General features: G+C 45.9%; 1 protein-coding gene across 7 annotated transcripts in view; it reads left to right on the top strand.

Moving 5' to 3' along the window:
- SLC25A17 (solute carrier family 25 member 17) overlaps window positions 1-26,939 on the top strand; it is a 218,145-nt gene that overhangs the window by 44,801 nt on the left and 146,405 nt on the right. For all 7 annotated transcript variants that reach the window (XR_014960567.1, XR_014960566.1, XM_085601064.1 and 4 more), the window contains exons 2-3: window positions 16,727-16,892; window positions 24,027-24,087. Coding sequence is in view for 5 of the 7 variants with exons in the window: in XM_085601063.1 (XP_085457189.1) it covers window positions 16,727-16,892; window positions 24,027-24,087 (227 nt within the window). In the remaining 2 variants the exon portion in view is untranslated. The remainder of the gene's footprint in view (window positions 1-16,726; window positions 16,893-24,026; window positions 24,088-26,939) is intronic.

Raw genomic sequence — 26,939 nt, forward strand, 5'->3', positions numbered from 1 at the left:
AGTTGATGACCAGGCCGGAGTTGCGACCAAAGGAATTCAGTACGTCCACCAATACAATCAGCGACTGTCGGGGAGAGGTGAGATACAGAAGGATGTCATCCGCGTAAAGGGAGACACGGTCTTCAAACTCCGGCGTCCATCTAATGCCTCGCAACGACGGCTCCCAACGCAACCAGGCGGCGAGAGGCTCCAAAGAAAGTGCAAAGAGAAGGGGTGATAACGGACATCCCTGCCGCGTACCTCTCCCCAGTGCGAAGGGAACCGACACCCTACCATTCACCACCACCTGAGCCAGAGGGTCAGCATATAGTAATTTTACCCAACCAATAAATTCAGGGCCGAACCCAAATTTCGCCAACACGGCCCAAATATATGGCCACTCCAAAGTGTCGAACGCCATAGTAGCATCTAAAGATGCCAAGATGGCCGGCTCACGTATAAATTCCGCTCTAGCCAGCACGCCGTGCAACCGCCTCAAATTTAGAGCGGTGTTCCGATGAGGTATGAAACCGGACTGATCCTGATGAATCAAGTCGCCCACGACCCGAGCCAGTCGATTAGCCAATACCTTAGCCAGAATTTTGGGTTCTGCGTTCAGTAGCGAAATGGGCCTATAGGAGGCGCAGCGATCTCGCGGCTTCCCCTCTTTGTGTATCACAACTATGTTGGCGAGGCGTTGGTCAGGGGGGAGGAAGCCCGCCGCACGTGCCACGAAAAACATGTCCCGAAGATGCGGCGCTATCTTATCGGGACGCAACTTGTATAGTTCGATGGGAAGACCATTAGGACCCACCGCTTTACCCGATGCGATCGAGCGAGTGGCCAGAGCGATCTCATCTGACGACAACTTCGCCTCCATCAATACTGCATCAGCCTCCGATAGGGTTGGCAATGCAATGTCTCTAAGCAACAGATGAGAATCCTCCTCCGAACGCACAGAAACCGGAGAGTATACCCCGCGGAAATGAGCCGTGAAGCAGTCAACGATCTCCACCGGGTCAGTCACACGCACTCCATCCATTCTCTCCACAACTGGCACCACCCTGCTCGCTCTCTCCTTCTTATCCAACCAAGCAATCAACTTTCCGGCCTTATCCCCCACATCATACAGTCGTCCCCGCTGCTCTCTACTCATCCCTTTAGCGGCTTCCGTGACTAGCGCTCTATAATCTGATTGAGGCTGAGAACATGCACTTTCTCATCAGTAACTCCCCGCTCCAAGTCCTCCTCCATTTCAGCTATTTCAGTTTCCAGGCGAACCACCTCTGCTCTCTCGCACCTCTTAGCATGGGAGATAAGGGACAGGGCCTGCCCCCTGATCACCACTTTATAAGCCTCCCATAGGGAGACGGCCGACGGCACCGACCCCACATTATCATTGAAGTAGCGATCAGTGGACTTGACCAGCTCCGCGCGGATCTTAGGGTTACGTAGATACCAGGGGCTAATGGGTGCCACTCTCCCCTCTGCCCCAGGGACAACCTTCAGTTGCAACCATATAGGGGAATGATCAGAAATACCTCGGGCTAAATGACGCACCTCCCCAATCATCCCAGCCTGAATCGCTGGCATAAGCATGTAATCAAGTCTCGAGAGACTCCCATGGGCCCCCGAGTGAAAGGTATATTGCGCCTGACCCGGGTGCATCAATCTCCAGCAATCTACAAGTCCCAAAGTGTCCAAAAAGCCACCCAACCAGGCCTGAGCCCTAGGGAGATCCCTGGGGGGGTGACGGTCCTCCAACCCGGAGACAACGGCATTAAAGTCACCCCCCAACACCAAAACCCCCCCAGGGAGTCCCAGGACCAAACGCCCCAAATCAGCAAATGTAGCCGTCTGTAACCCCGGAGGCACATACACAGCGACGAGCGAGATAGTCCTACCCTCCCATCTCCCCACCAGTGCCACATAGCGCCCCCTATCATCGTGAAGCACCTCATCAACTTCCAATGGGAGAGAGGCCCTAACCATAATGCCCACTCCCCTAGAGCCAGAAGTGAAACCAGAGTGAGCGGCAAGGCGATAGCCCCTCCTATTTAGGGCATGGAAGGAGTTCCCAATCAAATGTGTCTCCTGCAGGAAAACAATGTCAGGCGAAATCCGCTTCAAGAACTGCAACACCACCCCGCGCTTGATCCTGTCCCCAAGTCCATTCACATTCCACGAAAGGATTCTCAATCCCCTACCCCCCATCCCACTCCCGTGCATGATACCCACATCCCGGAAAGCACAACCCGGATAAGTCAGCAGAGAACTTCACATTGCCTTGCGAAACAAACAAACAATCCCCAACAACCCCCCTCCCCCACAATCCCCAAACCACAACTCCCCCCTCCCTGCACCCCTGCTTGAGCCCAAACAGCCCCCCCAACTCGCAGTGTGCCTGTCGCCCTAACACATACCACAAAAAGAACCCCAGAAGGAGGAAAGGACCCCAATAAGCTCCCCACAACCCCCGGGCATTTGGAGGGCATATTGTGCCAATCTAGGGTCCAGTTGAGCCAAGGTACAAAACGTCACCAGTTCAGTCCATCACCAGGAACCAAGTTCTAATCCTGCTCCACCAAATCCCGTCCGCTCTCCGCCATCCGACTGTCTCGATCCTGTCCCCGAGGCAGGGCATCCAACCAGTCTCCAACCGCCTCCGGCCGGTCGAAAAAGTGGGAACGACCCTGGAACTCAACCCGCAGCCTCGCCGGGAATAACATCGCATATTTCAGCTCCATGTCCCTCAAGCGCCGTTTGACACCCAAAAATCCCAGACGTTGTTTCTGGACCGCTTGCGTGAAGTCCGGGTAAAAGCTGACATTGGAGTTCTCAAACTTCAGCGGCCCGGCAACCCTCGACGCCTGAAGGATAGCATCCCTATCCCGAAAGTTAAAGAGTCGGGCGATTATAGGCCGCGGGGGAGCACCCACCTTGGGCGCACCACCCGGAATCCTGTGGGCCCGCTCCACCGCAAAGAACTTGCTCAGTCCCTTAGGCACGAGACGATTTGTCACCAGGTCCTCAACAAAGAGATCCGCAGCAGATTCCTCCGATCTTTCCGGCACTCCAATGATACGAACATTGTTCCGTCTAGCCCTGGTTTCAGAGTCCTCAAGTCTACGGTCCGTCAGATCACTGGCTAGCCGCAACCTACGGACCTCCGTCTGCAGGGCGGCCACGTCCACAGTTAGACTCGACGCCGCTTGACTCAAGGAGTCGACCCGCTCGTTAGTTTTGGACAGGTCTGCCCTGACCAAATTCACATCGATCAGGACCGCGTCCAGTTTATGAGCCAGGGTATCAAACTACTGACCCACAGCGGTCTTCATCTCCTCAATGGCGCCCATGACGTCCAGCAGGGTCAATTCCGACGATGGGCCGGAGACCTCCTTAGACCTCTCAGGCGATTTATGCGAGCCACCAGGGGATCCCTTTGCCTGCGCATATCGATCCATGTTATTGACCTGGGTATAGGCACCCCTCCGGGTTGACTTGGGTTTCGACTTGTCTCCGTCTAGTCTCGCCGCCATCGTCCGGAGGCCACCAAGGCCGGCACCCGCCCGCACCAGGAAAAAAGGGGACCAGGTAGCTAATTCAATTGAACACAGCCGTCGCCGACAGTCAGCCCATGTAGAATCCGAGAGTCAGGCCAGACACTTCGCCGTCCGCGCCCCTCTGAAACACCAGAGTCTCTCGGCCGATATCAGAGAGCAAGCTTGAAAACGAAAGTGAAAGTGCAGGGTCCGTGGCAGGGCAAGCCCAGCCAGCCGCTGTTGTTCACTTCGTACCCGGGCACTTCACCAGCTCGAGATCGGGACCAAGGCAAGAGCAGGCCGCAAACTTCGGAGTGCAACCATTCCGGGTCCCGGCGTCCGATCTGAATTTGGAAAACGGGTGACACCTCAGCGCAAGTTCATCTGCAAAAGCCCGTCAAATAAACCAGGATTAAGTCAGGATAGACGTGGGAGGTTGCGGTGGCCCTCGAGAGCCGTAAGCCTACGCGGCCATCTTGGTTGCGCGCTAGGCTCCTCCTTCCCTTCCATTTTTAAACGCCCGGCCAGACACACCATCTTAGCACAGAATGCTGATGATGTTGTTCATCTTGTCCAGGTACTCGTAGTTCAACAGGTACATCTTCATAAAAAGCATTGATCTCGGGCGAGCAGAGAAGACCAGTTCGTGTGCTTTCACCCAGAGGCGGAAGGCGGCAAGCGACGAGCTCCAGGCTCGGTCCGACACACCAACAGCGAGAGGCCCGGCCTCCGACTGCAGGCACAAAAGTAACGCGCAAATAAACTTCAGCCACCAACGGCGATGAAACACACACTTCAAGGGTTTTAGGTTAAGGGGGCTGTGAAACAAATTCTGTTTATGTCGTCGATACAAGTTAAGAGGTTGCTAGAAGCCTTAAATCGGGTTGTTAATTATTCTTTTTTTAAAAAGCGAGCAAAGATTTATGTGGTGTAAATATGTGGTTTTGAGCGTTATGTGGAGTGTATTTATATAGTATTGATTAGAGTGTAATTATGTGGCGTGTTAATAGGTGGCACTGAGTGATATTGTGTGGATTGTATTAATGTTGTATTGAGTAGAGTGTAATTATGTGATATTTAATTATGTGGCACTGAGTGTCCAAAGAAGCGAAAGCGGTACTAAACGTTGTGCAGGATGAAAGCGAAGTTACAGATATGCGAGGGGCTCCATTTAATAATTTCAGTAAAATTAAGAGTGACATCTCAACAACTGTAAGTGACGTGCTCTTGGATGACGTGTGGACTGTGTTGGCGGCCTGTCCAAAGAAGCGAAAGCGGTACTAAACGTTGTGCAGGATGAAAGCGAAGTTAAAGATATGTGAGGGGCTCAATTTAATAATTTCAGTATAATTAAGAGTGACATCTCAACAACTATAAGTGACACGCCCTCTTGGATGACGCCTGGACTGGGTTGGCGGACTGTCCAAAGAAGCGAAAGCAGTACTAAAGGTTGTGCAGGATGCAAGCAAAGTTAGTTATGCGAGGGGCTCAATTTAATAATTTCAGTATAATTAAGAGTGACATCTCAACAACTGTAAGTGACATGTGCTCTTGGATGACGTGTGGACTGTGTTGGCGGCCTGTCCAAAGAAGCGAAAGCGGTACTAAACGTTGTGCAGGATGAAAGCGAGGTTAAAGATATGCGAGGGGCTCAAAGGGGCAGTGGCGCGTTTCCCTTGCAGTGTAAGGATTAAAGTAGTGTGGGTGTGTACATGTGCCCTGGTTCTGGCTGTGGTGCCGAGCTTGCCAGGGTACACTGGTGTGTTGCTTTGGACAGGCGGAAGTAGTGTGTTCCCCATGTATCCTCGGTACCTGTCTGGTAACCCCAGGCCAGTGCGCTGTGTTAGCTTACAAAGGGGTGACCGAGGGTTCCTGGGCAACAGGATGTGCGCATGGGGAGTAAAGAGACTACACGTTTCCGTACATCTCTTGAAAGCGGATATGTTTACTAAATTGAAGATAAGAAACAACAGTTACAGGAATATGTAGAATACACCATTCAAACCAACCGGGCGTACAGGTACTGTCATAAAAAGAGCAGCGGGTGTCTTATGTGGCGGACGGTTATTGAGCAAGTGGCCTTACCACCTAGCTTTGCTTACCTCCACCTCCTTGTGGATTACTCTGTCCTGCTGCGGTGCAATTCAATCTCTTCTCTTACACTGCCTCACAAGGAAGTAACTCGCGATACAAAGAGCATAAAGAAGCGAAACACACACACACGACAAACATACACAGACACACAAACAAGCGAGGCACACATGCACTACTTTATACATACACGTATAGATATACACACGCAAACATACACGGCCCCAGAAACAAACAGGCGTGCGCACAAACACGGTAGCGTATGCAAACATACTGAGAAGTACACACACTCACACATAAATCCACAGACACACAAAAACACGCACTTAGAGATATACACTGCTCCAGTCCTACAAAAACAGATGAGCGCACACACACTACAACACACGTACATAACCACCCACAGACATACACACACATACTGACAAAAACTGCAATACAGAACTATTGACTTTGTCAATCCTGCCCCTGGTCGCCTGGGCCCCTTCTCCGTGGGTTGAAAGGTCCTGCCCCTGCTCTGTAGCCCACGTCATCCCGTGCTGCTGCTCCGTGCTCCTGGCGATGCTCACTTTCCTCTCTGGAAACCTTCCACCGGAGTCCGCTGTAAAACTAGGCATTTTTTTTTTATGTGCCAACATCTCGCCAAGGCCTCTTCGAAGCGTGGTGGATGGGGAAGGGGGCATCATCTGGCGCAAGGACAGGGAGGGGGGCATTCTGAAGAGGGTGTTTGGGGGAGAGACCTAATGCAGGCATAGCTGCCAAGGTTTCAGATTGCTATCTGTAACAATTTTAATAATTTCAGTATAATTAAGAGTGACATCTCAACAACTATAAGTGACACGCACTCTTGGATAACGCGTGGACTGTGTTGGCGGCCTGTGCAAAGAAGCGAAAGCTGTACTAAACGTTGTGGAGGATGAAAGCGAAATTAAAGATATGCGAGGGGCTCAATTTAATAATTTCAGTATAATTAAGAGTGACATCTCAACAACTATAAGTGACACGCACTCTTGGATAACGCGTGGACTGTGTTGGCGGCCTGTCCAAAGAAGCGAAAGCGGTACTAAACATTGTGCAGGATGAAAGCGGAGTTAAAGATATGCGAGGGGCTCAAAGGGGCAGTGACGCGTTTCCCTTGCGGGAGCGAGCTTTAAACCATCTGTTTGCAAGTTAATTACAAACAGATGGTTTGAAAGCTCGCTCCCGCAAGGGAGTCGCCTAACGTGCACGCGTTGCCATTCAAAGCAATGCAATGCGTGCATGTTTTTGGGAGCAAAACTGAATCAATTTCAAAAGGTCTTTTCCTATGCAGCACGAGACCTAAAAATGAATGTGTCCGTCTGTAACGAAACTAATGCTTATGTAAAATGCTCTGATACCTTCGGGTCAAGCTGGTGCTATTTAAAACTCAGAAAAAAGAAAAAAAAAAAGAGCAGCTGGAAATCCAATTTCCTTGTTGCGAAGAGAGGAAAGGATGTATGCACCTTCCCATTTCCCTAATATACCTGCACTAGTGGGTGAAGATAAAGCTCACCTCTCTAAAAGGAGATGCTCAATAGCGTCTCCTTCGAGACGGTGACCCTGGCTCAGTCACGCATCTCCAGTACCAGTAAACAGGAACTGGGAAAACACCCCAACGTTCTGCTGATGACCCAGAAAAAACTACAGGAATTTAACAGGTGCATTTTACATTGGCTATCACTCAATGACTGGGAGTGCAAAGGGTCATGTTTAGGTGGGCCTAGCCCGCCTGCTAGAACCGGGCCTGCCCACCGGTATTTCTTTCTCATCTCTGCCAACAGTGCACACTGGGAATCTATCAGCACAGAGTCTGTTTTCATGCATGCATGTTTGTTAATTTCCTGTTTTAAGTGCACTGCTCTCTTTATTCGAAGGAGCTACTGAAACAGGCAAGTCTGCTTTTGTTTGATATTTTTGAGTAATGGGCAAGCATTCGAGGAAATCCCAAGAAGCTGGAAGTTTCCAGTCTGGATTCATCTGGATCTAGATCCCCTTTTCCTCCCGGGAAAAGGTTCAGAACATCTAGGGGAGCGCATCAGGAGAAGTCCTTCGATGACAAAGACATATTTTGTGTGAAACTTTGCCAGGAAGTCTAAAGACCTTAACAGTGCTGAGACCGTGGGCCTATCTAAGAATTTCTCTAGCTCTGCAGAGGAAGAGATGGCATTGTCTGCGGAATATAAGGCCAACTATATTGACAAAGAGGTGTTGCCAGAAACCCTAGCTAGTTTATGTTTGCATATTGGGTTTCCTAATGAAGACATTCCTGGTCTACCCCTCCCTCAACATGTTCCTTCGAGAGTGGAGAGGCCCTCACAAGATTGTTTGTCCTTGCGTTACGTATTCCTCAGAGATTGGTTTACAGATTCTGCAAAAAAGAATGTAGCTATTTTCATTTCTGTTGAGGGAAGTAAACTCTTTAGTGTTGAGCTGGAGGAAATCTTAGAATGTTTTAGGAAAATAAATGTTCTTTATCCTACAGGCGGTCTAACTTCTCAGTAATTAAAGGTACAACTAAACCATCTTTCAGACAATCTTGAAGACATCCATTTAATCAATACTCCAGAAAACAAAATAATTTCAAAAATCAGCCTGAGCAGAAGAACACGTCATCTTCACCTATGAATACTCTGCGTTACTGACTATGCCGAAACGGTCCAACAGTGGTTGATGATACCCGATTCGGGTCAAGTTTGCGCTATATAAAACTCTGGGGGAAAATAAAAAGAATAAAGTATTTTTCTTCAGGAATGGGAACAGTCTCCTTCACGTTTATGGGTCCTGAGTTTAGTGGTAGAGGGTTATCTCATCAAATTCCCCCCAGCCTCCTATAAACTGGGACCATTATCACTCCAAATCCCCCAGATAAGATAAGGTTGGAAGCAATGGAGACTGCATTTTAATACTTAATTCTCAAGGAGGCAATGAGACCTGTACTGAAGAAAGAATGAGACAAGGAAACCTACTCAAAGATCATGTAAGTTCCAATTGTAACAGGAAGATTCTGTGTGATAGTAGACTTTAGGAATGTCTGCAAATGGATAAGAAAAATTCACTTCGAAGTGTGGACCTTGCAGAAAATAATTCCACTGATCCCACTAGGAGCAAATATGGTGGCTCTGGATTTAATAGACCTCTATATTCATGTTCAGATTACAAGCTTAATTTCCAAAGTTTTCTGTTTTTGGGAACCATTACCAATTCCAGGTCTTGCCCTTTGGGATCAGATCTGCCCTGGGGGTTTTCACCAGAATGATGGCTCCTCTGGTATCATGGGTGCATATGCAGGATCTGCAGATCTTCCCATATTTGACTGACTGGCTTCTAAAATCATCATCATCAAAGAGACTTCAAGATGATTGAAGATAGTGGAGGACTGCCTTACAAGATATGGTCTCATTCTGAATTATTCAGTGTCATCTGATCCCTTCCCAGGAAGATCTTCATAGGTGCATAGATGTGGGGTGCATCTTTCATAGGAAAGAACAGAGAGATTGAGAAAGACCGTTGCCCCAGTGGTGTCTCGAAGTTAAACAACTGCAATATAATGCTTGAAAGTTGAAGGTCATACTTCCTTTTTTGCTTTCCTTTTCTCCTAAGCCAGACTGCATCTATGACCTCTGTTGGTTCATCATTTGAAGTACTGGAAACCATCCCATTTGGAGTTTGTGAACTGATTCTAGTAACAGATCATTAGGTCTCGATGGCTATCGCGTAAGCGATCGCTCAGCGAGACTCTAGTAAAGGGGCTCCCAAAAGCGGATTGCATGGCGAGCACGCGCACAATCACGTGCATCGTGCCGCCATGCAATCCGTTTGGCATCCTACTTCAAAGGGTCCGCTCCCCTGCCTGGAATGCGCTCCCCCGCCAAGCGCGCGCGCCACGCTCCGCCGGGCTTGTCTTGTTTAAATTGCTTCTGTCCTGTGACACAAATGCAGCGTTTCCTTTAAACAGAGTGCGCGCATCACTGCTTCTGCTATCCCCCCCACACAAATACAGCGCGTGATAACATCAAGGTACGCCCTGATTTAGTCAATGGCATACTGCACATTCCGTCGCTTTCAGTAATAATTTTTTCCTTGCATGCATACTCCGTTGTGTTTATTTTTAATTGTATTAGTTTGCGTTTGCAGCCGCGCTGCTTCTTCTGCTATTATGCTGGGCACCTTCTTTTCGGAGATAGTACTGGTAGCTGGTGATATGGAATTTACAGCAGAGTATTAAACTTTTCATTTTATTTACTAAGCCTGCAGCCTCCACATTCTTTGCATCATCGCAGAGAGCATTTGGGAAGGAAATAATAAGGGAGATGCAGGTAAAAAAAAAAGAATTGTTCTTGTGTAATGTAAGTGGTGCTCATGTAAAGTGCTGCAATCCCTTCGGATCAATTTAGCGCTATATAAAACTGCATGAGAACTTGTACTTCAAACAAGAAGGGGTGAGAAGAGCACGAAAACGAACGTTGCTCTCGTTTATATTGTTAATTGTGACGACACCAAGCTTTGTCCGGAGAATGTTTTGCTTCATTGCCCCTTTAGTTAGGTATAAGAGAGACCCTTCACGCCCACCGTCTCCACTTGCCCCAGAAGAGCAATTACCTTCAGTGGCAGGGCGCCATTCACTGCTACTTAAATGTGTCAGCTAGAGAGCAACCCGAGCTCCTTTTACTGGCAGGAATTCCTTTAGTGTTTTTGTACAGTCATGCCAAGTGTGTCCTCTGCACCGTTAAGTCTGTGCAGTTATACTGCTTTCCGCCCAAGTGCCTTTGTAAATAACGAAAATCCAAAACAAATCCAGTAGATATTTGTGGCATACCAAATAAAAAGGTATGGGCTGGCAATTCCCATTGCGAATATCAAAGTGGACTGAATTTTAACACGTGTACAATACATTGAAACCTGGAAAATGCTTCCGATATCTGTACCTCTGAACTGTGAATGCCCAGTGACACTCATTGTGGTATGAATCAAAACATGTATTTAATGGTTGTTTAAAATTTTCGCTCATCTCCTGTGATGCTTTATAAATTTTACAACTTCTATTATTTTGATCCACATATATTCATATCGTAAGCCTTTCAAATTTCATTTTCTTTGTTTCTTTGGTTAAAAAAAAAAGTATTGTAACTCATATATTGCACACAACTCTCTCTCTCTCTCATACTCACTACATCACTATCTAGTTCTCTCACATACAAATCCAGCATTTATACTATTAGGGGAGGGGGGGGGGGAGAGAGAGAGATCTACTAAGAACAGTATACACTCTGTGCAGCACATATCAAAAAAGATACTAATTGCTGGCTGTGTACAACATGGGGTGGGCTGCATGTCGGGCGCACAGTTTTTGGCCATGCACAGCGACTTGGATTTATGTACAGTAATTAAATATTACTTTACATTAAAAAAGACCCTCAAAATTTATTACAAAAACGACACGCTACAGCAACATTATTTTTAAATGAAATGTTCAGTTAAAACGTTATTCGGGGGGCACGAGTTATAGTTACTTTAGGGCATGAGTTATAATTACAAAATAACTATTAGTGGTGAATTCCACTGGTTTTTAGAGTTTAAAGCATTACGTTGTTACTGAACATTTCACCTGTATTGGGGGGTGTGTGTGTATGTGTGTGTGTGTATATGTATGTATGTATATATATATAACTTCAAACTTCCTTTCACGCACTCGTTTTGCCGCTGCAGATAGTTTGAGTTTGAGTTTAAAAACATTTATAAAGCGCACGTTCACCAGGCGGTTTCTTGGCGCTATGGAATGCTGAACCATTTAGAGAGCAGGAAAATCTGGGGAGTGAAGAGATTTATAGTGGGAAGGCTTGTAGGAACAAAAAAGTTTTCAGCGCCTTTCGGAAGTAAGAGTATTCGGTGGAAGATCTGAGGTGAACTGGTAGAGAGTTCCAAAAAGAGGGGGCGAGTGTAGAGAATTTCGATCCCCCCCCACTTTTTGCGCCTAAAACAGGGAACTATCAACAGATGTTGGGAAGACGAGCATAGTTCCCTGACTGGAGCATAGGAATTTATTTCCGAAGAGATGAAGGCAGGAGCATTGCCAGCCCGGGCCTGAAAGGTGATACAACCCATTTTGAACTGAGAGCGTTCTCGGATGGGGAGCCAGTGTAAAGACTTGAGAAGCGGTGTGACGTGATGGGATTTGGCCAGGTTATAGACTAGGCGGGCAGCCTGGTTTTGAACCAGCTGTAGTTGCCGGATCATGTAAGCGGGCATACCACAGTATAGGGCGTTGCCATAGTCTAAACGAGAGATAACCATAGCCAGAACAATGAGTTTTAAAGCAGGAAGGGAAAAGAAGCGGGAAACCTTACGAATGGTGCGGAGTGACAGAAAGGAGGAGGATACCACTGAACTAACCTGGGATTGTAAATTGAGTTGGTCGTTCAGTTTGATTCTGAGTGTTTTTATGGAGGAGGATGGAGAGGGAGGGGGCCTAGAGAGGGGGGCCAGAAGAAGGGAGTCCAGGGACTGGAGGAGCCACCCGTCAGAACCAGCTCGGTTTTGTCAGGATTTAATTTCAGATGGTTGTGGTTCATCCAGTCTTGGATGAAAATCATAGTAGATTGAAATTTAGCAATGGACTCAGGGGATGATGACAAGGAAAAAATGAGCTGGAGGTCGTCCGCATAGTTGAAGACGGAGACCTTCATTTGTTGAAGGGCAAAGATGAGGGGGGCAATGTACAGATTAAACCGAAGTGGGGAAATGGAGGAACCTTGAGGAACCCCACATTGAATCCTTCGTGGCTCCGCCGAGAAATCACCCAGGCGCACAGCCTGGGTTCGGTCCATGAGGAAGGAGGATAACCAGACCAGGGCGGAGCCTCCAACCCCTGCTGCCCTGACACGGGAAAGTAAAATGGAATGATCAACCGTGTCAAAGGTGGCGGAGAGGTCAAGGAGGACAAGGGCCTGGGGGAGATTGGTGTCCAAACCCTCTCTAAGATTGTCGAGGACCGAGAGAACCACGGACTCCGTGGAGTGTGCGGGGCGGAAGCCGGCCTGACGGGAGGCAAGCACCCCGTTTTCCTCCACGAAGGCAGTGAGCGTTCTGGACACGTGTCGCTCCAATACCTTCCCTAGGAAGGGAAGTAAAGAGATGGGGCGGTAGTTAACAGGGGCGGAAGGATCGGCACCAGGTTTTTTTAGGATGGGGACAATGGTGGCAGTTTTTAGGGAAGAAGTGACAATGCCCTGAGACAGAGAGCTGTTCAAGAAGGTGATGGGGGGGATGCACACAGATCGAGTAGATGTGCCTGAGGATGTGAGCAGGACAAGGATCTAAAGGCGAGCCAGATTTAACCAAGGGGAGAAGGGACAGGAAAGCCTCTTCCGTCAGAAGGGGGAATGAGTCAAGGCGAGCCTCGATTGAAGGACAACATGGGTCGATGAAAGAGGGGGAGGTGGGGGGGATATTGGCTTTGATATTAGAGATTTTATCCATAAAATAGATATTAAGGGAGTCGCAAAGAGTCTGGGAGGGGGTAGGTTTGAGGATGGTTCTATTGGAGTAGGCGAGGTCATGGACGATAGAGAAAATTTCTTTAGGCTTGTTTTCGGCAGCTAGGATTTTAGAGGAGAAGTAGGCCGTTTTTATGGTCAGAATAGATTTTTTATATTGAGACAAAAGTGTGGTGAACTGGGTTTTAAGGTTAGGGCAATAATCTCGCCTCTAGGCTCGCTCAGCATGACGGACTGTAAGTTTAAGGCCTTCAATTCCTCGTTGAACCAGAGGTTGGCATCGTTCACTCGTCTGGAAGACACTCGTCTGAGGGGGGCGACCGAAGCACAGCCTGACAGAAGCCAGGATTTGATAAGGTCTGCTTGCGCAGTGATTGGCTGGCCGAGTAAGCTTGGACAGGAAGAAGAGAGTGTGGAGGAGAGAGAGGTCGCATCCACCCTGCTCCAAGAGCGTGCCCAGATGTTTTTAGGAAGAGAAGGCTTGGTAGCAATGCTAAGGTGTAAAGAAAAGGAAATCAGACAGTGGTCAGACCAGGGGCATGGGGAGATGGACAAAGAGCTTACAGGACAGTTAAGGGACCAGATCGGGTGTGGCCCTGAATGTGAGTGGGTGAATGGACGTGGGATTCGAAATTAAGGGAACGAAGGGTGTCGGAAAATTCTTTGGAAGTGGAGCATTCTGCAGGATCGGAGGGCCAAAAGTTGAAGTCGCCTAGTACCACGATGGAAGAATTATTAACCGCTAAGGTGGCCACAACATCTTGGAACCCTGTAAGAAAGAGTTGAGAGGGTTGGGGAGGGCGATACATGAGCAGGCAGGTAAGTGGAATTGTAAAAGATGGGGAGCGAACAACTAAGAGATCTGACGAGCCACTGGAGGGAAAATTTAGAGGCTGGAAGAGGAATTCTCTGCGGGAGATCAGGGCGACACCGCCACCCAGTTTACTTGAGGGTCGGTCGGTGCGCAGCACGTAGTAATCGGCGGGAAGAGTATCTAGTAGGGAAGGGAGGGAACTGTCGCAATACCAAGTCTCTGTAAGAAATAAGAGATCTGGTTTATGCGTATCTAGTAAAATAAAAAGTTCTTGACAGTGCTTGACAGCTGACCGAGTGTTAAGATAGTAGATGGAGAGGGTAGTGAGCGCAGGGGAAACAGTGGGGGGGAGGGCCAAGAGGGGGTAGAGGAGAACAGGGCAAAAGCGGGAGAGACGGGGAAAAGCGCGAGGCAGTCAATCCCAATCGGTCAATGCGCTCAGTCACAGGGCCAGCTAAAGGCCACGGGCCTTGATGTTTGTGGAGTTGAGCAGAGGAGTAGATTAAAGATTGGGCATGGTGTGGGGGCCCTAGGCCCGGTCGGTCGCGGACGGGCGCAGACGGGCTTGCCTTAGGCGCGCCTTCGGCGCGCCATCGTCGCGCCCGCTGCGCGTCCGAGGGAGGCACATGATTTATGGAAGGTAATGCGGCAGCGGGGGGCTAGTTTGGCGCTTTCAATTAGCGTCTTTTTATGTGCGGTGGCGGGGGCGTGGCCTCTGAAAAGGGGCGTGGCCTCGGCGCTCGCAGAAATGGCGTCAGGAGGAGGTTTCCGCACTCGGGCCGCGGCAGCGGAGTCAGCTGTGAGGGGACCTCAAGGCAAAAGGTAGGTTAAAAACCAGCAATTCAATAGTGAAGAATAATTTTAAATAGAAACAAATCACACTCCCGGCTTCCGCCTCAGGAGGTTCGCACAATCTAGGAGCAAAGATAGGACCTCGGACCACAATTTGGTGCTTAGAATTCGTTTATTTTCTTGCTCACAAGCACAGCACAGCCATTACGCGTTTCGAGCCCACAGGCCCTTGATCACATGACGCAAATAGCAGTCTCTACTGGGTTTTTGACCGTTTTTTTCTCTTTTTTTCAAAAGTGCATTTTTTTCTCTTTTAAAGTGACAGGTGCTTAAACAAACATTAGTGGTATCGTGTTTGAAATGAAAATGGACATAGAGAAGTTACTTAATACATGAACACATACGTAACGCATAAATTAATGATCATTGTTATAAAATCTGTATGACAATAAATATATAAAAACTGTCATTGACTTAATTACAATAAATAAATAACTATATATATATATATATATATATATATATATATATATATATATTCATTTGTTTTGGACACCATCAGGCTGGCAAGACAGCTAGAGCTGTCTCCAGGACAGAAATACAAAAGATATGCTTTCTTTTTAAGGGTAGGTGAATGCAGCAGAGGAGACACAAATCTTCCCCAGGACCATGGTTTCAAGCTAACCAAAATAATGGCCCCCACCCTTATCAATTTCACTGACGACTCAAGGTACCCCCAAAAATGTGTCTGCGTCGCCATCAGTCACGCAGGTATATAGCACCCTTTCACAAGGATATGTAGAACTTGATAGGGACACCATTATCAAGCCAAGAGAGGTGTTAAATAAAATAATTGAACCCTCTGTTGGTGAAACCTGCTTGTTTCAACTTTGGTGTGAAATGTATTTCAGTTTTTGTAATGGAGACTGTTTTTTGCAGTGGAAGAGCAGATTCATATAGTAAGACTTGGATTTACGGGTGAGAAAATGTGTATTTGACAGTACTTGTGAATTATGAGCAATAAATGTCTGTTCCCCAGATATGGAGAGGTTGATGACCATATTACGTACACCAGCTGGTTAGTCTGCACCGTTCATTGCTACTACATGAGCTGTAGATGTGCTTGATTTTGATGTGTAGTGAGACAAGCCTTGGAATATCAATATTTCTCTTTTGTAGACTTGGAGTTCTGTCATCGGGTTCCAGTCCCTGGCTCACCTTATTCCAGACATCCACACAATAATGTAGTAAAATGTATTTTCTTTTTCTTGTATTCGGTCATTAACATCAAAACTGGATTTTTTGAAACCTTGAAAGTGGGGAAGACCGTAGGAAGAGTGAAGCAGAAATAAAGTCAATGTGTTTTCGTTGTGCAAAATGTTTAACGAGTATACCATCCATCTTCAAAATTATGAATTGTTTGTTCCTGGGTTTCCAGCGTCGATTAGGACCGAGTGAAAATTGTGTGCACAGATTACAAAATGCATCACAATGTTGTCATTACTTTTGGAGGTGAGGTGGGTGGAGACATGCAAGCGTATTGGAAGTTTTTAAAGCTGCCTCATAGAAAGAACAGTTACTCAACCGCTTAGTGATCGCCTGTGGTGAGTGCCGGATCTCCCTCCACTGGTGTGCCACAACCCAACTAAAGAGACTTGGACATCGGTGTGTGTGAGAAATGCTAATAGTAGAACCCCTTCCCCGCCCCATGGTTGAACTGGCTCTTTCACTCGTGGGACCTGGTATGCGGAGGTTGTTCACATGCATTGCATCATCGTTCTCTGTGGATTTTTGCATGTCACTCACAACAGCTATAATAAACTGATCATGACAACTCATCCCCCAACATTAACTGTTAGCATCATACACAATGACTGCATGGTGTTGGGCCAGTGAGCTGCACACCTACCGAGTTCCTCAGCATAATGTCAGCAACTTACTCCCAGACATCCTTTATGTCCATATCTGGTGACAGACCACCCTTTCTTTTGCAGATCGACCCTTCTGTGGCAGTTCCACCACTGGCATAGTATGCCACCTTCCTGGAGTCTCGGTGCCGCCACCGTGGAGGAGACGCTGGAGCCCGAGTCTCGGTTATCTGCTGTGTCACAAGCAATGTTTTCCTATGAAAGTCTTGTACATGCCGTGTCTGGCGCAGTGGTAAGTAGTGTGGTGTGCCTTGGTTTATTGTTATCACACAAAGACTTTTGCAGGTGTAAAACATGTTTTTGTTTTTATTTATAGAGAATGTTCACAATTGATTACGTACGTTTATTTGTCTAGTTCCCTTAATTGTGTGTTATTTTACTGTACAGAGCTCCAGTGTCCTTCAGCTTTTGTGGTCCCATAGAAAACGTTTAAACGAAATAAAATGTAGCATTTTCTGTATTGATAGGTCGAACAGATAAGTGTTGACTTGTCACGGAGCCCACTAGCACAGGCAAGTGTTTCTAAAGGGGCAAGAGGTGCCAACTAAGGGGCCCTCTTCTCTGACTATCCTGTCAGGCAGGGGTGAAGAGACCAAAGATGCTCAAACCGTAGTTTAGCACCACCTATAGAGTTCCTTCAATTCACACGACCTTCTGGTCAAGTAAACCTGCAAATAATGAGCAAGAAAATACATCTCATTTCTTTTATAACACACACAAATATGGGGACTGTGTTTTGCTGACCTGTCTTGCCGTTTGCATGGCTGCAGGGAACTTGGAATATTTTAGGAGGTGGGTGAAGGCACTGCCTTCTAGTTATAGACCTAACACAAAGAATACTCCTCTGTTGTTGCTGGACAAAGGAGAGTTTGGTGATCTATTGCCCTTCATACATGAAACATGTAGACCAAATTAGACGGACCACTGAGGGACAAAAGTTCAATTGGTCGTCTTTTGTTTTTAACCATGGCAATCATCTCCACGGAATAAAGCAAGTACATGTGGGGTTTCTGATTCAATTTTAATGCTCAACAAGATTTCACCTACCACACAAAACTACTTGCCAACTTACAGATGCACTCACTACAGGCAGTGAAAAGATATCCCATCAAAAGGGCCCCCTTTCTCTGGGTGAGGTACCGGCTAGGAATTGCACCCCCTGTGTGAAGGTGAAGAAGCATGCCACCTAGGGGGGTGAGGGTTCAAAGTCCTGAATTTGGGATACCCTGAACAACACTTTTGGTACACATTAGGACACCTCTTATAGGACGTCTCCTATTTGAACCCTGCTAGACAGTTGGACTGAGGGTACCTGTGGAACGTCAAATTCAAAAAAACTTTTTTAGTTTTGATAGGGAGGTTGTTTGACATACCTATTCATATCTCCCAGCTCCCACCCCCCTCCACCCCCGTGTTATAGTAGGTATGTTGTAGCTAACACTGCTATGGGTATGGTGTTGGTTATAAAAGATATACAGAATTTCTTGTGTAAAAGCATTGAAACAGCTGGCCCTATGAAACACGCTCATGGCACTGTTGAGGGGTGCTTTGATCTTGAATGTCTAGTTGCAAAGTCTGCAAGTCTAGAAGGAGATTTCTTTTGATTTGTGTAAGCCTTCATGGAATTATAGGAGATTAGTAAGGAATATCTTTCCTGGTGGTCACATATGTCCAAGATCATTGATTAGCTGGATTTTAAAGCCTTTTGGAAAATGTTTGGCAAAGGTTGTGAAGCTAGTAGATCTAGAGCTTTCCTGAATATTTCGGACAAAAAATGGTTTGTAAGTATCAGAACGTAGTTTGCTCACACCAATACTCTATAACAAGACAGAGAGGAAGACTCACCTAGGCAAACGAGGGTGAGTGCCTGCACTCTGACACCCTAATTGGGCCACCTTAAGCTTGGTAAATGCCATGGCAGAACATTCAACACCCTTAGATGCTCTCCATATCGAGTCCTCTCCCAGAAGTCACAGCACTCGGGGAGATCAAGAGGAGTATTCTGTTAAGTCCAGCTCTAACTGCCACCATCTCCTCCTCCTCTTAGGGACCCTACCTGTAAACATATAAATCAGGGAGAGGCAGCTAGCGGTGGACTGAGTGCAGAAACTGCTAAAGGGGGGGCTTTAGATACAGGTGGTATTACACCTTACCCCACTAGATTTTCATGGGTTTTGTATCCCATAATAGACTATCTCTGACCTTAATTCTTCGTGTGACTCGGTTTCCATCACCAGACTACCAGTCGCTCCTCACCCCAAGTCAGTATTTCTCATGGTGAAGATTGCATCACCTCTCCTTGTACTTTTGTTCCTCAGGACGACAATGGCTGACTACTCGCCCTCCAGAAGCACTAAAACAGTGGTTCCCAAACTTTTGACTCCTGAGGACCCCCAATGAGTCACCACTGGAAGCCAGGGACCCCCAAGCAATTTGTAGGATTTAAATTTCAAACATTATAACAGTAATTCGAAAACAATAAACAAACGTGTGCACACAAAACAAATACTCAAATTACTAAGGATTTTAGGGGCATATTTACAAGTCCCTATCGCCATGGGAATGTCACTTTTTGCGATGTTCCTGTGGCAATAGGGGCTTTGCCTTATTTACAAGGCAGCGTTAAGCCACTTATTGTGGCTTAACGCTGCCTTGTAAATAAGGCCCCCTTTCACGCAAAGCTTAGCATGAAAAAGTGGGCAGTGGGAGTTGCAGTGGGCATTTCACTCCAACACCCATTGATTTTGACGCTGCCCTCTATTTACAAGGTCAGCTTAAATGGGAGACAGCACCAAAATTAAGACCATGAAAAACCTGGTCTTAACTTGGCTAAATGAGGAGAAATGCCTTATTTCTCCTCGTTTTTGCTTTTTCCAATGGAAAAAGCAAAACACTTTTGATTGTTTATGTTCAGGATGGTGACCCTTCATGCACATAAACAATCTTTAATAAAAATGACGTTTTGTAATTTCCATGTGTGCTGCATTAGGCAGCACACATAGAAGTGACAAAAAGGCATTACAAAATTGTTCATGTGCAGGAAGTGGGAACATAGCAGCATCAGGATAATGATAGACTGGGAATAAACATATGTTGCTAACTTTTACCATGCAGTTTGCAAGCAGCTCTTTGACAGTTTATAGGACACTGTGCTAGATTACGATTGTCCCTTATGAATTGCACAGTGACAAAAGAATCTCTGTGACAAAAGCAGTAGCCCACTGTCCTATGCACATTAAATACTGTTTTTTAAAAGGCATTGTATACGTTCTTTGCTGTAGGCATATTAACCCTCTGTGTCACATTAGATAAGTCAAAGCTGCCACTAGACAAAACTCTCATCTCTCCAGCAGGTACATTAATCACTGGCATTTTCTGCATTTTAAAAGGAATTTTGCAGTGCTTTTAAAACTGCTGCCTGCGGACCCCCTGGGAATGTGCCACGGACCCCTGGGGGTCCTCGGACCCCAGTTTGGGAAACACTGCACTAAAATATGAAAGCGACTCTTGTTTTCGACTCTGACTACTCTTACTGTTCAAACCCAAAACGAACACACATTTTTGCATTGAATATTTTATAGACCACCCTTACTGCATGCAACCCTCACACAGCCTTTTTTTTGGCCTTTCATTAGACATATAGCAGCAGCACTTTAGTGCCATGAATAACACGGCACATCATTGTTACAATCTCACATACAAATGATCATACTCAAACAGCAAACCTTCTACTAATCAAACAAAACAAAACAAAACAACAGAGGCTATCAAACAGTGGTTTATTCAGTCTGGTTGAATGGCCTTCCTAGATATGCACAAAAGGGCATCCACGTAGAGAATGCGCTACAATGCTTTAACATTAGTGGTTGCCTCTATCCAAATGCATATAACAAAACAATAATTGAACTATGTCATGGGTTGAAAGGGGAAAGTGCCTTTACTTTGTTTACACAATCACTTAAGAAAAAAAATAATGAAATACTGACAAGATTTGTTTTTTCGGAACAGTACTCTGCTCAAGAGAAAGGAATATAATTCCCACCTAAACAGAAATCCATCTATTTGCCAATGACAACAAGCAAAAAGTAGTCCAAGCCAGGCTTAATGACACGAATCTGGATTGATTCGAACCTCCCTGTTTTCAACCAACGCCAAGTACTTGGATTCACCATAGCTACAGACCTCACCCTCAAGGAACTCAGAAGAAAACCAAGCTAACCTGGTGTCAACTCTCTCTATTGAAGATCGTGAAACCATTCCTCCCTAAAAAGCCACTTAAGTACTTCTTTTCAAGCCCTTGTGGGTGTGCTATTGCTTAGATAATGTGCATAACAGTGGTGCGGGAACATTTTGGGGCGGGGGGGGGGGGGGGGGTGCGGTGTTATCCTCAAGAACTATGAGTCATTGTGTCCCTAGAGACAAGATTCAAACAGCATTTCAAAGACCCAGTTAGTAAAAAAGTAGTGACTCAAAAGTGGAATTCAAGAGCAGAAATTTAAGGAAAACCATAAAGGTTTATTAACAATGTTAAGTGCAACACCCAAATAACAAAACATTGCAATGCAGCAGTAATTCTCATTAACTCAGTCAAGTACAAATAGAGTTTTTGGTATGGTTGGTCTCAGTTACAGAAATAACAACATGAGTGAGCAAAATCAGGAAAATAGACTAAGTCCCAAATGTACAGCAAATTAATAAGAAATCGGACAGCATCCCTAGTAAAGGCCCAAAAGACTCATGGCTCACACCCAAATCCAGGGGTTTATATAGTAATTCCAACATAAAAAAATATTTGAGGACAGTACACCATGCAAATAAAGAGTGCGTATCTTGCTTCTTGTGCAGCGGCCAGTCTTACTGCCCTTAAACTAGGTAAATAAGTTACTCCCTTTTCACACCTAACGCCAGCTTGGTAGAGCAATCAAGTATTACTCCAATAGGTGGTAACATTTTGGAACTCTGGTACAGTATGAGATGTTGTAGGACAGTAGTTCGAATGGTTTCAAGTTTGAGTTGACCACCTCCAGCCAGTATAATGATCTCAAATGGTCTAGTTAGCCAGGGATGCCTGTATCCCAAACTAGCTCACAGATGGTGGATTTCTGCTCCTATAAAGGTATAAAAAAATAGAGCATGGCAAACTATGGGCCATGTTGCTCCCCTGCCATGCCCTGCAAATTTAAATCTGTTCTACAGGGTCAAGATGAGAAGTAATGCTGGCTCACCACCAGTGTAGTACTTTGATGGTTCCATGATGCAGATCTTCTGACATGGTTCACAGGTGTGGTCCACACCATCTCTGTAACTACCACACAAGACTCCTGGGAGGACTGTTGTTGAGTCGTTCTCCATGCAACTCGTAGTCGTCTTGGCCTTGTACTTGTCCTGCACGTTGGGTTCACTCCTCTGCTTCCAGCCAAGGGACATCATCAAGGCCTGATTCTACCTTCAGGGTGTCATGTCCCTGGGATGCGTATTGGGTTGCTAGACATGTCAATTATGGTTGAGTAGTTCCAAGACAGATCTGAGGAGAGCAGTCTGTCTATAAAGTAGACCAAGTTCTCCTCTGTTCTTTTTCCCCAGACTGGTTTCTAGGGCTGACAGTGTGAGTACAAGTTACTCTTAGTCTCCTATAAATGCTACACTTTTTCTGCAGAGGGTGCAGCTACTTGCAGTTTGTTGCATCTCACAGGAGAAAGCTAACTTGAAGAGGAAACCCATCTTGTGGTATAGTCATGATGTCTTCGAATGGGTACATGATTCACACAGCTCATGCACTCCTGAGCTTGTGGCATATTAACCCAAAACACTATATGTGTACAGGTGAGACAAAGTATTTAGTTATTCGTATGTGTTTTTCACAAGGGCATCTCTCAGAGGTACAAGGAAAAGGACTGTGCTCTAGTAGGTAGTATCCATTATAGGTATGGGTATACATTGTGCATAACCAATGTCCAGCAGAAGCTCTTACTGTGCCACAAAACTTTGAATGCACTGGGAATAGCAGCTACATTGAGTCAGAAAATAAAGTGTTTCAATGGTACGGCTGTTTACATAGCACGAGGGCTTTCTTCCTTACAAACGCCCTTAGCGCAGTGACAATTGCAAGACAGTGATACTCCTGTGACTCGCCTCTTGATTTCTGTGATATTCTCAGTGGTGATTGTGGAAATTGCGGTATTGGCTTGTTCAATTTGTTTTAAAGCTAATTTAGAGTTTAGCCAGTGTATTCTGATCATTCAAGTGACGGTGGGGACATAGGTTTTATGTGCTGTGGAAAATAGAACATTGCAATATGTGTGGTTTCTGGCCATGTGTTGATTTCTTGTGAATGTAGGTGGGGATGTGCTAAGTATAGTTTCAATGGTGGGTTTTGAATTTTCCAGTTGTGTTGAAAGCGTTGAGGCTTTCAGGAGTGCTACGGCTGTTAGAGAGCAGTTTCTGGTTCATGGTGCAGTGCTGTTTGCACAAGAGAGTGGTGCGTTTTGTGTGCTGGGTTTACTGGTGGATTGCTATGCAATATAGTTTAGCCAGTTCATGCATTATACTGTTAAATTTGATGTAAAAATAAATTTAAAAAACGAGGGTTCAGGCACTTCTGAGTTTTTTGCTAGCATGAATGATGGGGTATGTATACAAATCTTCAATAAATAATAAAACGAGCCTATCCAGTGAAACAGAAACATGTTCCTAACACAGCAACTTACGCTCTGTATGAGAGATATTCTGTCTCTCTATCTCTCTTTCTCTTAAAGCAAAAAAAGTCCCCTTTTCTCAACTCCCTCTCCCAAAACATCACAAGTCAGTGGACAAATGCAATTCTTCTTATATCTGCCACAAAGATTCTCTCCTTGGTGGCCCAAAATATTGGTATGGTTGAAGGAGTACCAGACTCCGAAAGATGTATATGATGGCTATTTTGTCTAGTGATGTGTACACAGGAGAAACAACCAGTAAATTTAATAGAGACGCAGAGGCTACTGTATTCTCGCTTTCTTCAACCGGGCTCTAGGCAGAGTTTTCATGATTGACCTAAAGTAGTGGCTTGTAGACAGGAGCTTGCAGCACAACTTTGAAAGAGTCTGTCGTAAACACCTCATTCTCCTCAGATGACGTGCGTCTCATATGCCACATTTAGCTTCTGCCCTGACAAACCTGCTGCCATTCAGGAGCATTAGAACTTTTAGAAGTATGCTCACTTAGGCCCAGCTCAGCCTTTAAGGCCCTTTGTGTTATGCATTCCACTCAAGAAGACAACAAATGCCTTTTACTCTGTGTATCTAGCTGTATATCGCTGTGTGTGATAATGCAGACATGCATTGAGAATGTACTAACAAGGACTTATTTCTCTTCTTTCAACTCGCAGGGCAGTGTGACGGCCATGACTGTGTTTTTCCCGCTCGATACCGCCAGACTGCGGCTCCAAGGTATATGGGCCCATGTATCTTCTGCTTTAATGTGATCATGGTTACTACTTTAGACATTAATGGGGCAGTTAGAAACAGAACTTTATCAACTTTATAATGTTTGGCACCTGGTGGATTAATGTATTTGATTTATAATGTGTCAACAGGTTGCCAAAGCTTCTTCACAATGCAGTGAATAGGGAATGGAAAGGGGGAAGCATTGTTTTGTGCAAGCGCAGGAAAAGGCCCTTCCCCAAAGGCTGGTACTTAGGATTCAAAGGCTTCCATGAAAGTTGCTTTGTTAGTGCTCTCCTGAAGCAGATTTTGAATCCAAGGCTCAAGAATGTTCCAGAGTTAAATTCTGTGACCTCTTTTTATTTTTTGCTTATATTTCTTTTTTATAAAATTGTGCGTTAATCCGATTGATGGTGTTTGATGTCAGCGGGCAACCAGGAATTACTTTCTGAAAGCAGATACAGCTTGCACCACAGTGCAGATTGTATCTTGTTCAAAGTCGTTTTAAGTAGACGAGGAGCCAGTGTAATTGTCTTAATGCAGTAGTAAGGTGCTCTGTATTTTTTAATTAACACACATTCATGCTGGTTAGTTTTTAATCCGTTGGAGTTTTTGAATCTCTGTTCTTGCTGCACCCCAGTGTATTGTATTCAATAATCTACATGTGGTAGGATGACGGATCTTGTCAATTCTGACTTGTGGTTCTGTAGAAGCAATGGAAGGGTCTTTCAAAGCCTCTGCAAGAAATTATTGCTATTCTTCAAAGTAGTGGATATTTGGAGATCAAAAAAGGTATTTTGATAAAACCGTATTCCGGGTTCTTCATTTTATTTAATAGTTTTTTAACAGTACCCAATTCGGCAGATCAGTTACAGGTAAAATCCTGAGGCTCCTCTTGATCCTGATTTCAGTTTTGGATCCGTTGAGACGTAAAAAGTTGCCCTCCAGCCTGTGTTAGATTTGTCTTAGTCTTTCAAGGATCTTGTTCAGAATTCAGGTCTTTTCTCAATGTTGATCTGCATGTAAGAAAGTGGCTCTGTATATACTGTACCAAGGTAAGGTACAGGGTGCACAGAGTCCACAGTCCCCAGAGGTTTGACAGAGGTTAAAGTTAGATATAACCTTACTCTCTAAAGTGGTAGCTTGGTCGAGCAGTAAGGCAGTATCAGAGGACAGTGTAAAGCATTTGTTGTACACACTCAGTCAGCAAATGGTCTCACACACTCAAGAACTGAACTCTAGGACAATTGTTTTGTATATAAAAATATATTGTTATTTTATTTTAGAACCACAAGTAGGTATCAAAATACTTTCTCAGAATGAGATGCTTTAGTTAAATACTTTCAATAAGCAATAGACTTTTAAATGCAATAGATACAGTTGTTGCAGTGGGCAACACAAGTTAAACACAATTATAACATTGAGCTCAATGGGAATTTTAAAGTAAACGCAATATCAATTACTTTGCATAGGTTTTTCTTACTCAGGCTGGATCCTAGATTCAGCCCTGGTGCATCTCCTGTAAACAGTTGAAAGAAATCGTTTTTTGTTAAACAGGCGATTTTGAAGGAATATTTGTATGTTTCAAAAATCGACATTTAGAAGAATTTCTGGCAAAAACCAGGCAATGTTATCCTATGGAGGAAAGTTTGGTTATCGGAAAATCACAGTTGTAATTGCTTTGTAGGGTCAGTGCTGGGCACAAAGATCCATCACTGGGACCTCTCCTGATAACATGTGAGTAATTTCGTTTTCGTTGATCAGGTGATTTTTAGTGAATATTTTAATGTTTCAAAACTCGACACTTAGAAGAATTTCCAAGTGAAAACCAGTCAATGTATACCCTATGGCGAAAATGTAGGTTATCGGCTTTCAGGTAAGTACTCGACTGGCAGAGTTAAGGTTCTGGGGGTAGACTCAGGTGTCTCCCAGGGTCAGGAAGGTACAGTTGTTACACCCTCAGCGGCACAGGGGCAGCCGGGTGCAGAGAGAGTAGGCCCAATGTTAGCCTATGGCGGGCAGGGGGCCTTTGGTTGGTGGCTGCTTGCAGGTAGGCCACGCGGCTGTGGGAGCTGAGCTTCTGGTCACTTACACAGGGCAAGTGGGGAAGTAGGATAGGACAGATGCTGCACCTCCAGGGGCACTCGGGCGGCTGGGTGCAGGGTGCTTTTGAGCCGTCGGGCGCTCAATGTATTTCAATGAAAAAGCTGCAAGACGAACAAAGGCTGCAAGCTCGGGGACGAAGATTCTTCAGGTGCGACCACCACTTCGAGAGGTAAGTTGGGGAGCTGTAGATTAGGTAGGCACCCAGGAGTTGCGCACAGGGGGCCGCAGGGCGCCGGGGTGTCTTTTCGCGTCGGGAAATCTTACCCTCTGCTGGTCGCGGTTGGGGGGGTCCCTGGTTGTGAGGCTGCAGGCGTCGCCAGGAGCGTCGAGGAGGGTCCTTGGGTGCTGGATTCTTGGTCACAGTCGCGCTGGGACGTCCTCGTGGTCTTTGTTCACTCAGGCACAGGCTGAGCTCGGCGAGTGCAGTGTGCGCTGGATTCACGGTTTCTGGCTTGGCACCAGGGATTGTTGCTGTTTGAGCAGAACCACTGCTCGTGGGAGTCCCAGTCTTTAGATGAGCAAGGCAGTCAGGTCCTCCGGGGTTTTCGAGGTTGCTGACCACTGGAGACGCCGGGGTTTAGCAGGAGCAGGTTCAAGGGTCGACAGGCCTGTAGGGCTGGGGCCAAGTCAGTTAGTGTTGTCCTCTTGTTAGCAGCTGCATGGCAGGTCTTCTTTCTTCTTGTTCTTCTGTGTAGTTTCGGAATCGGGATCTGAGGAAGGAAGGTTCAGGGTGCCCCTAAATACTAAATTTA

The sequence above is a fragment of the Triturus cristatus genome, chromosome 4_2, assembly GCF_964204655.1.
Source record: "Triturus cristatus chromosome 4_2, aTriCri1.1, whole genome shotgun sequence".
Classification (NCBI taxonomy): domain Eukaryota; kingdom Metazoa; phylum Chordata; class Amphibia; order Caudata; family Salamandridae; genus Triturus; species Triturus cristatus.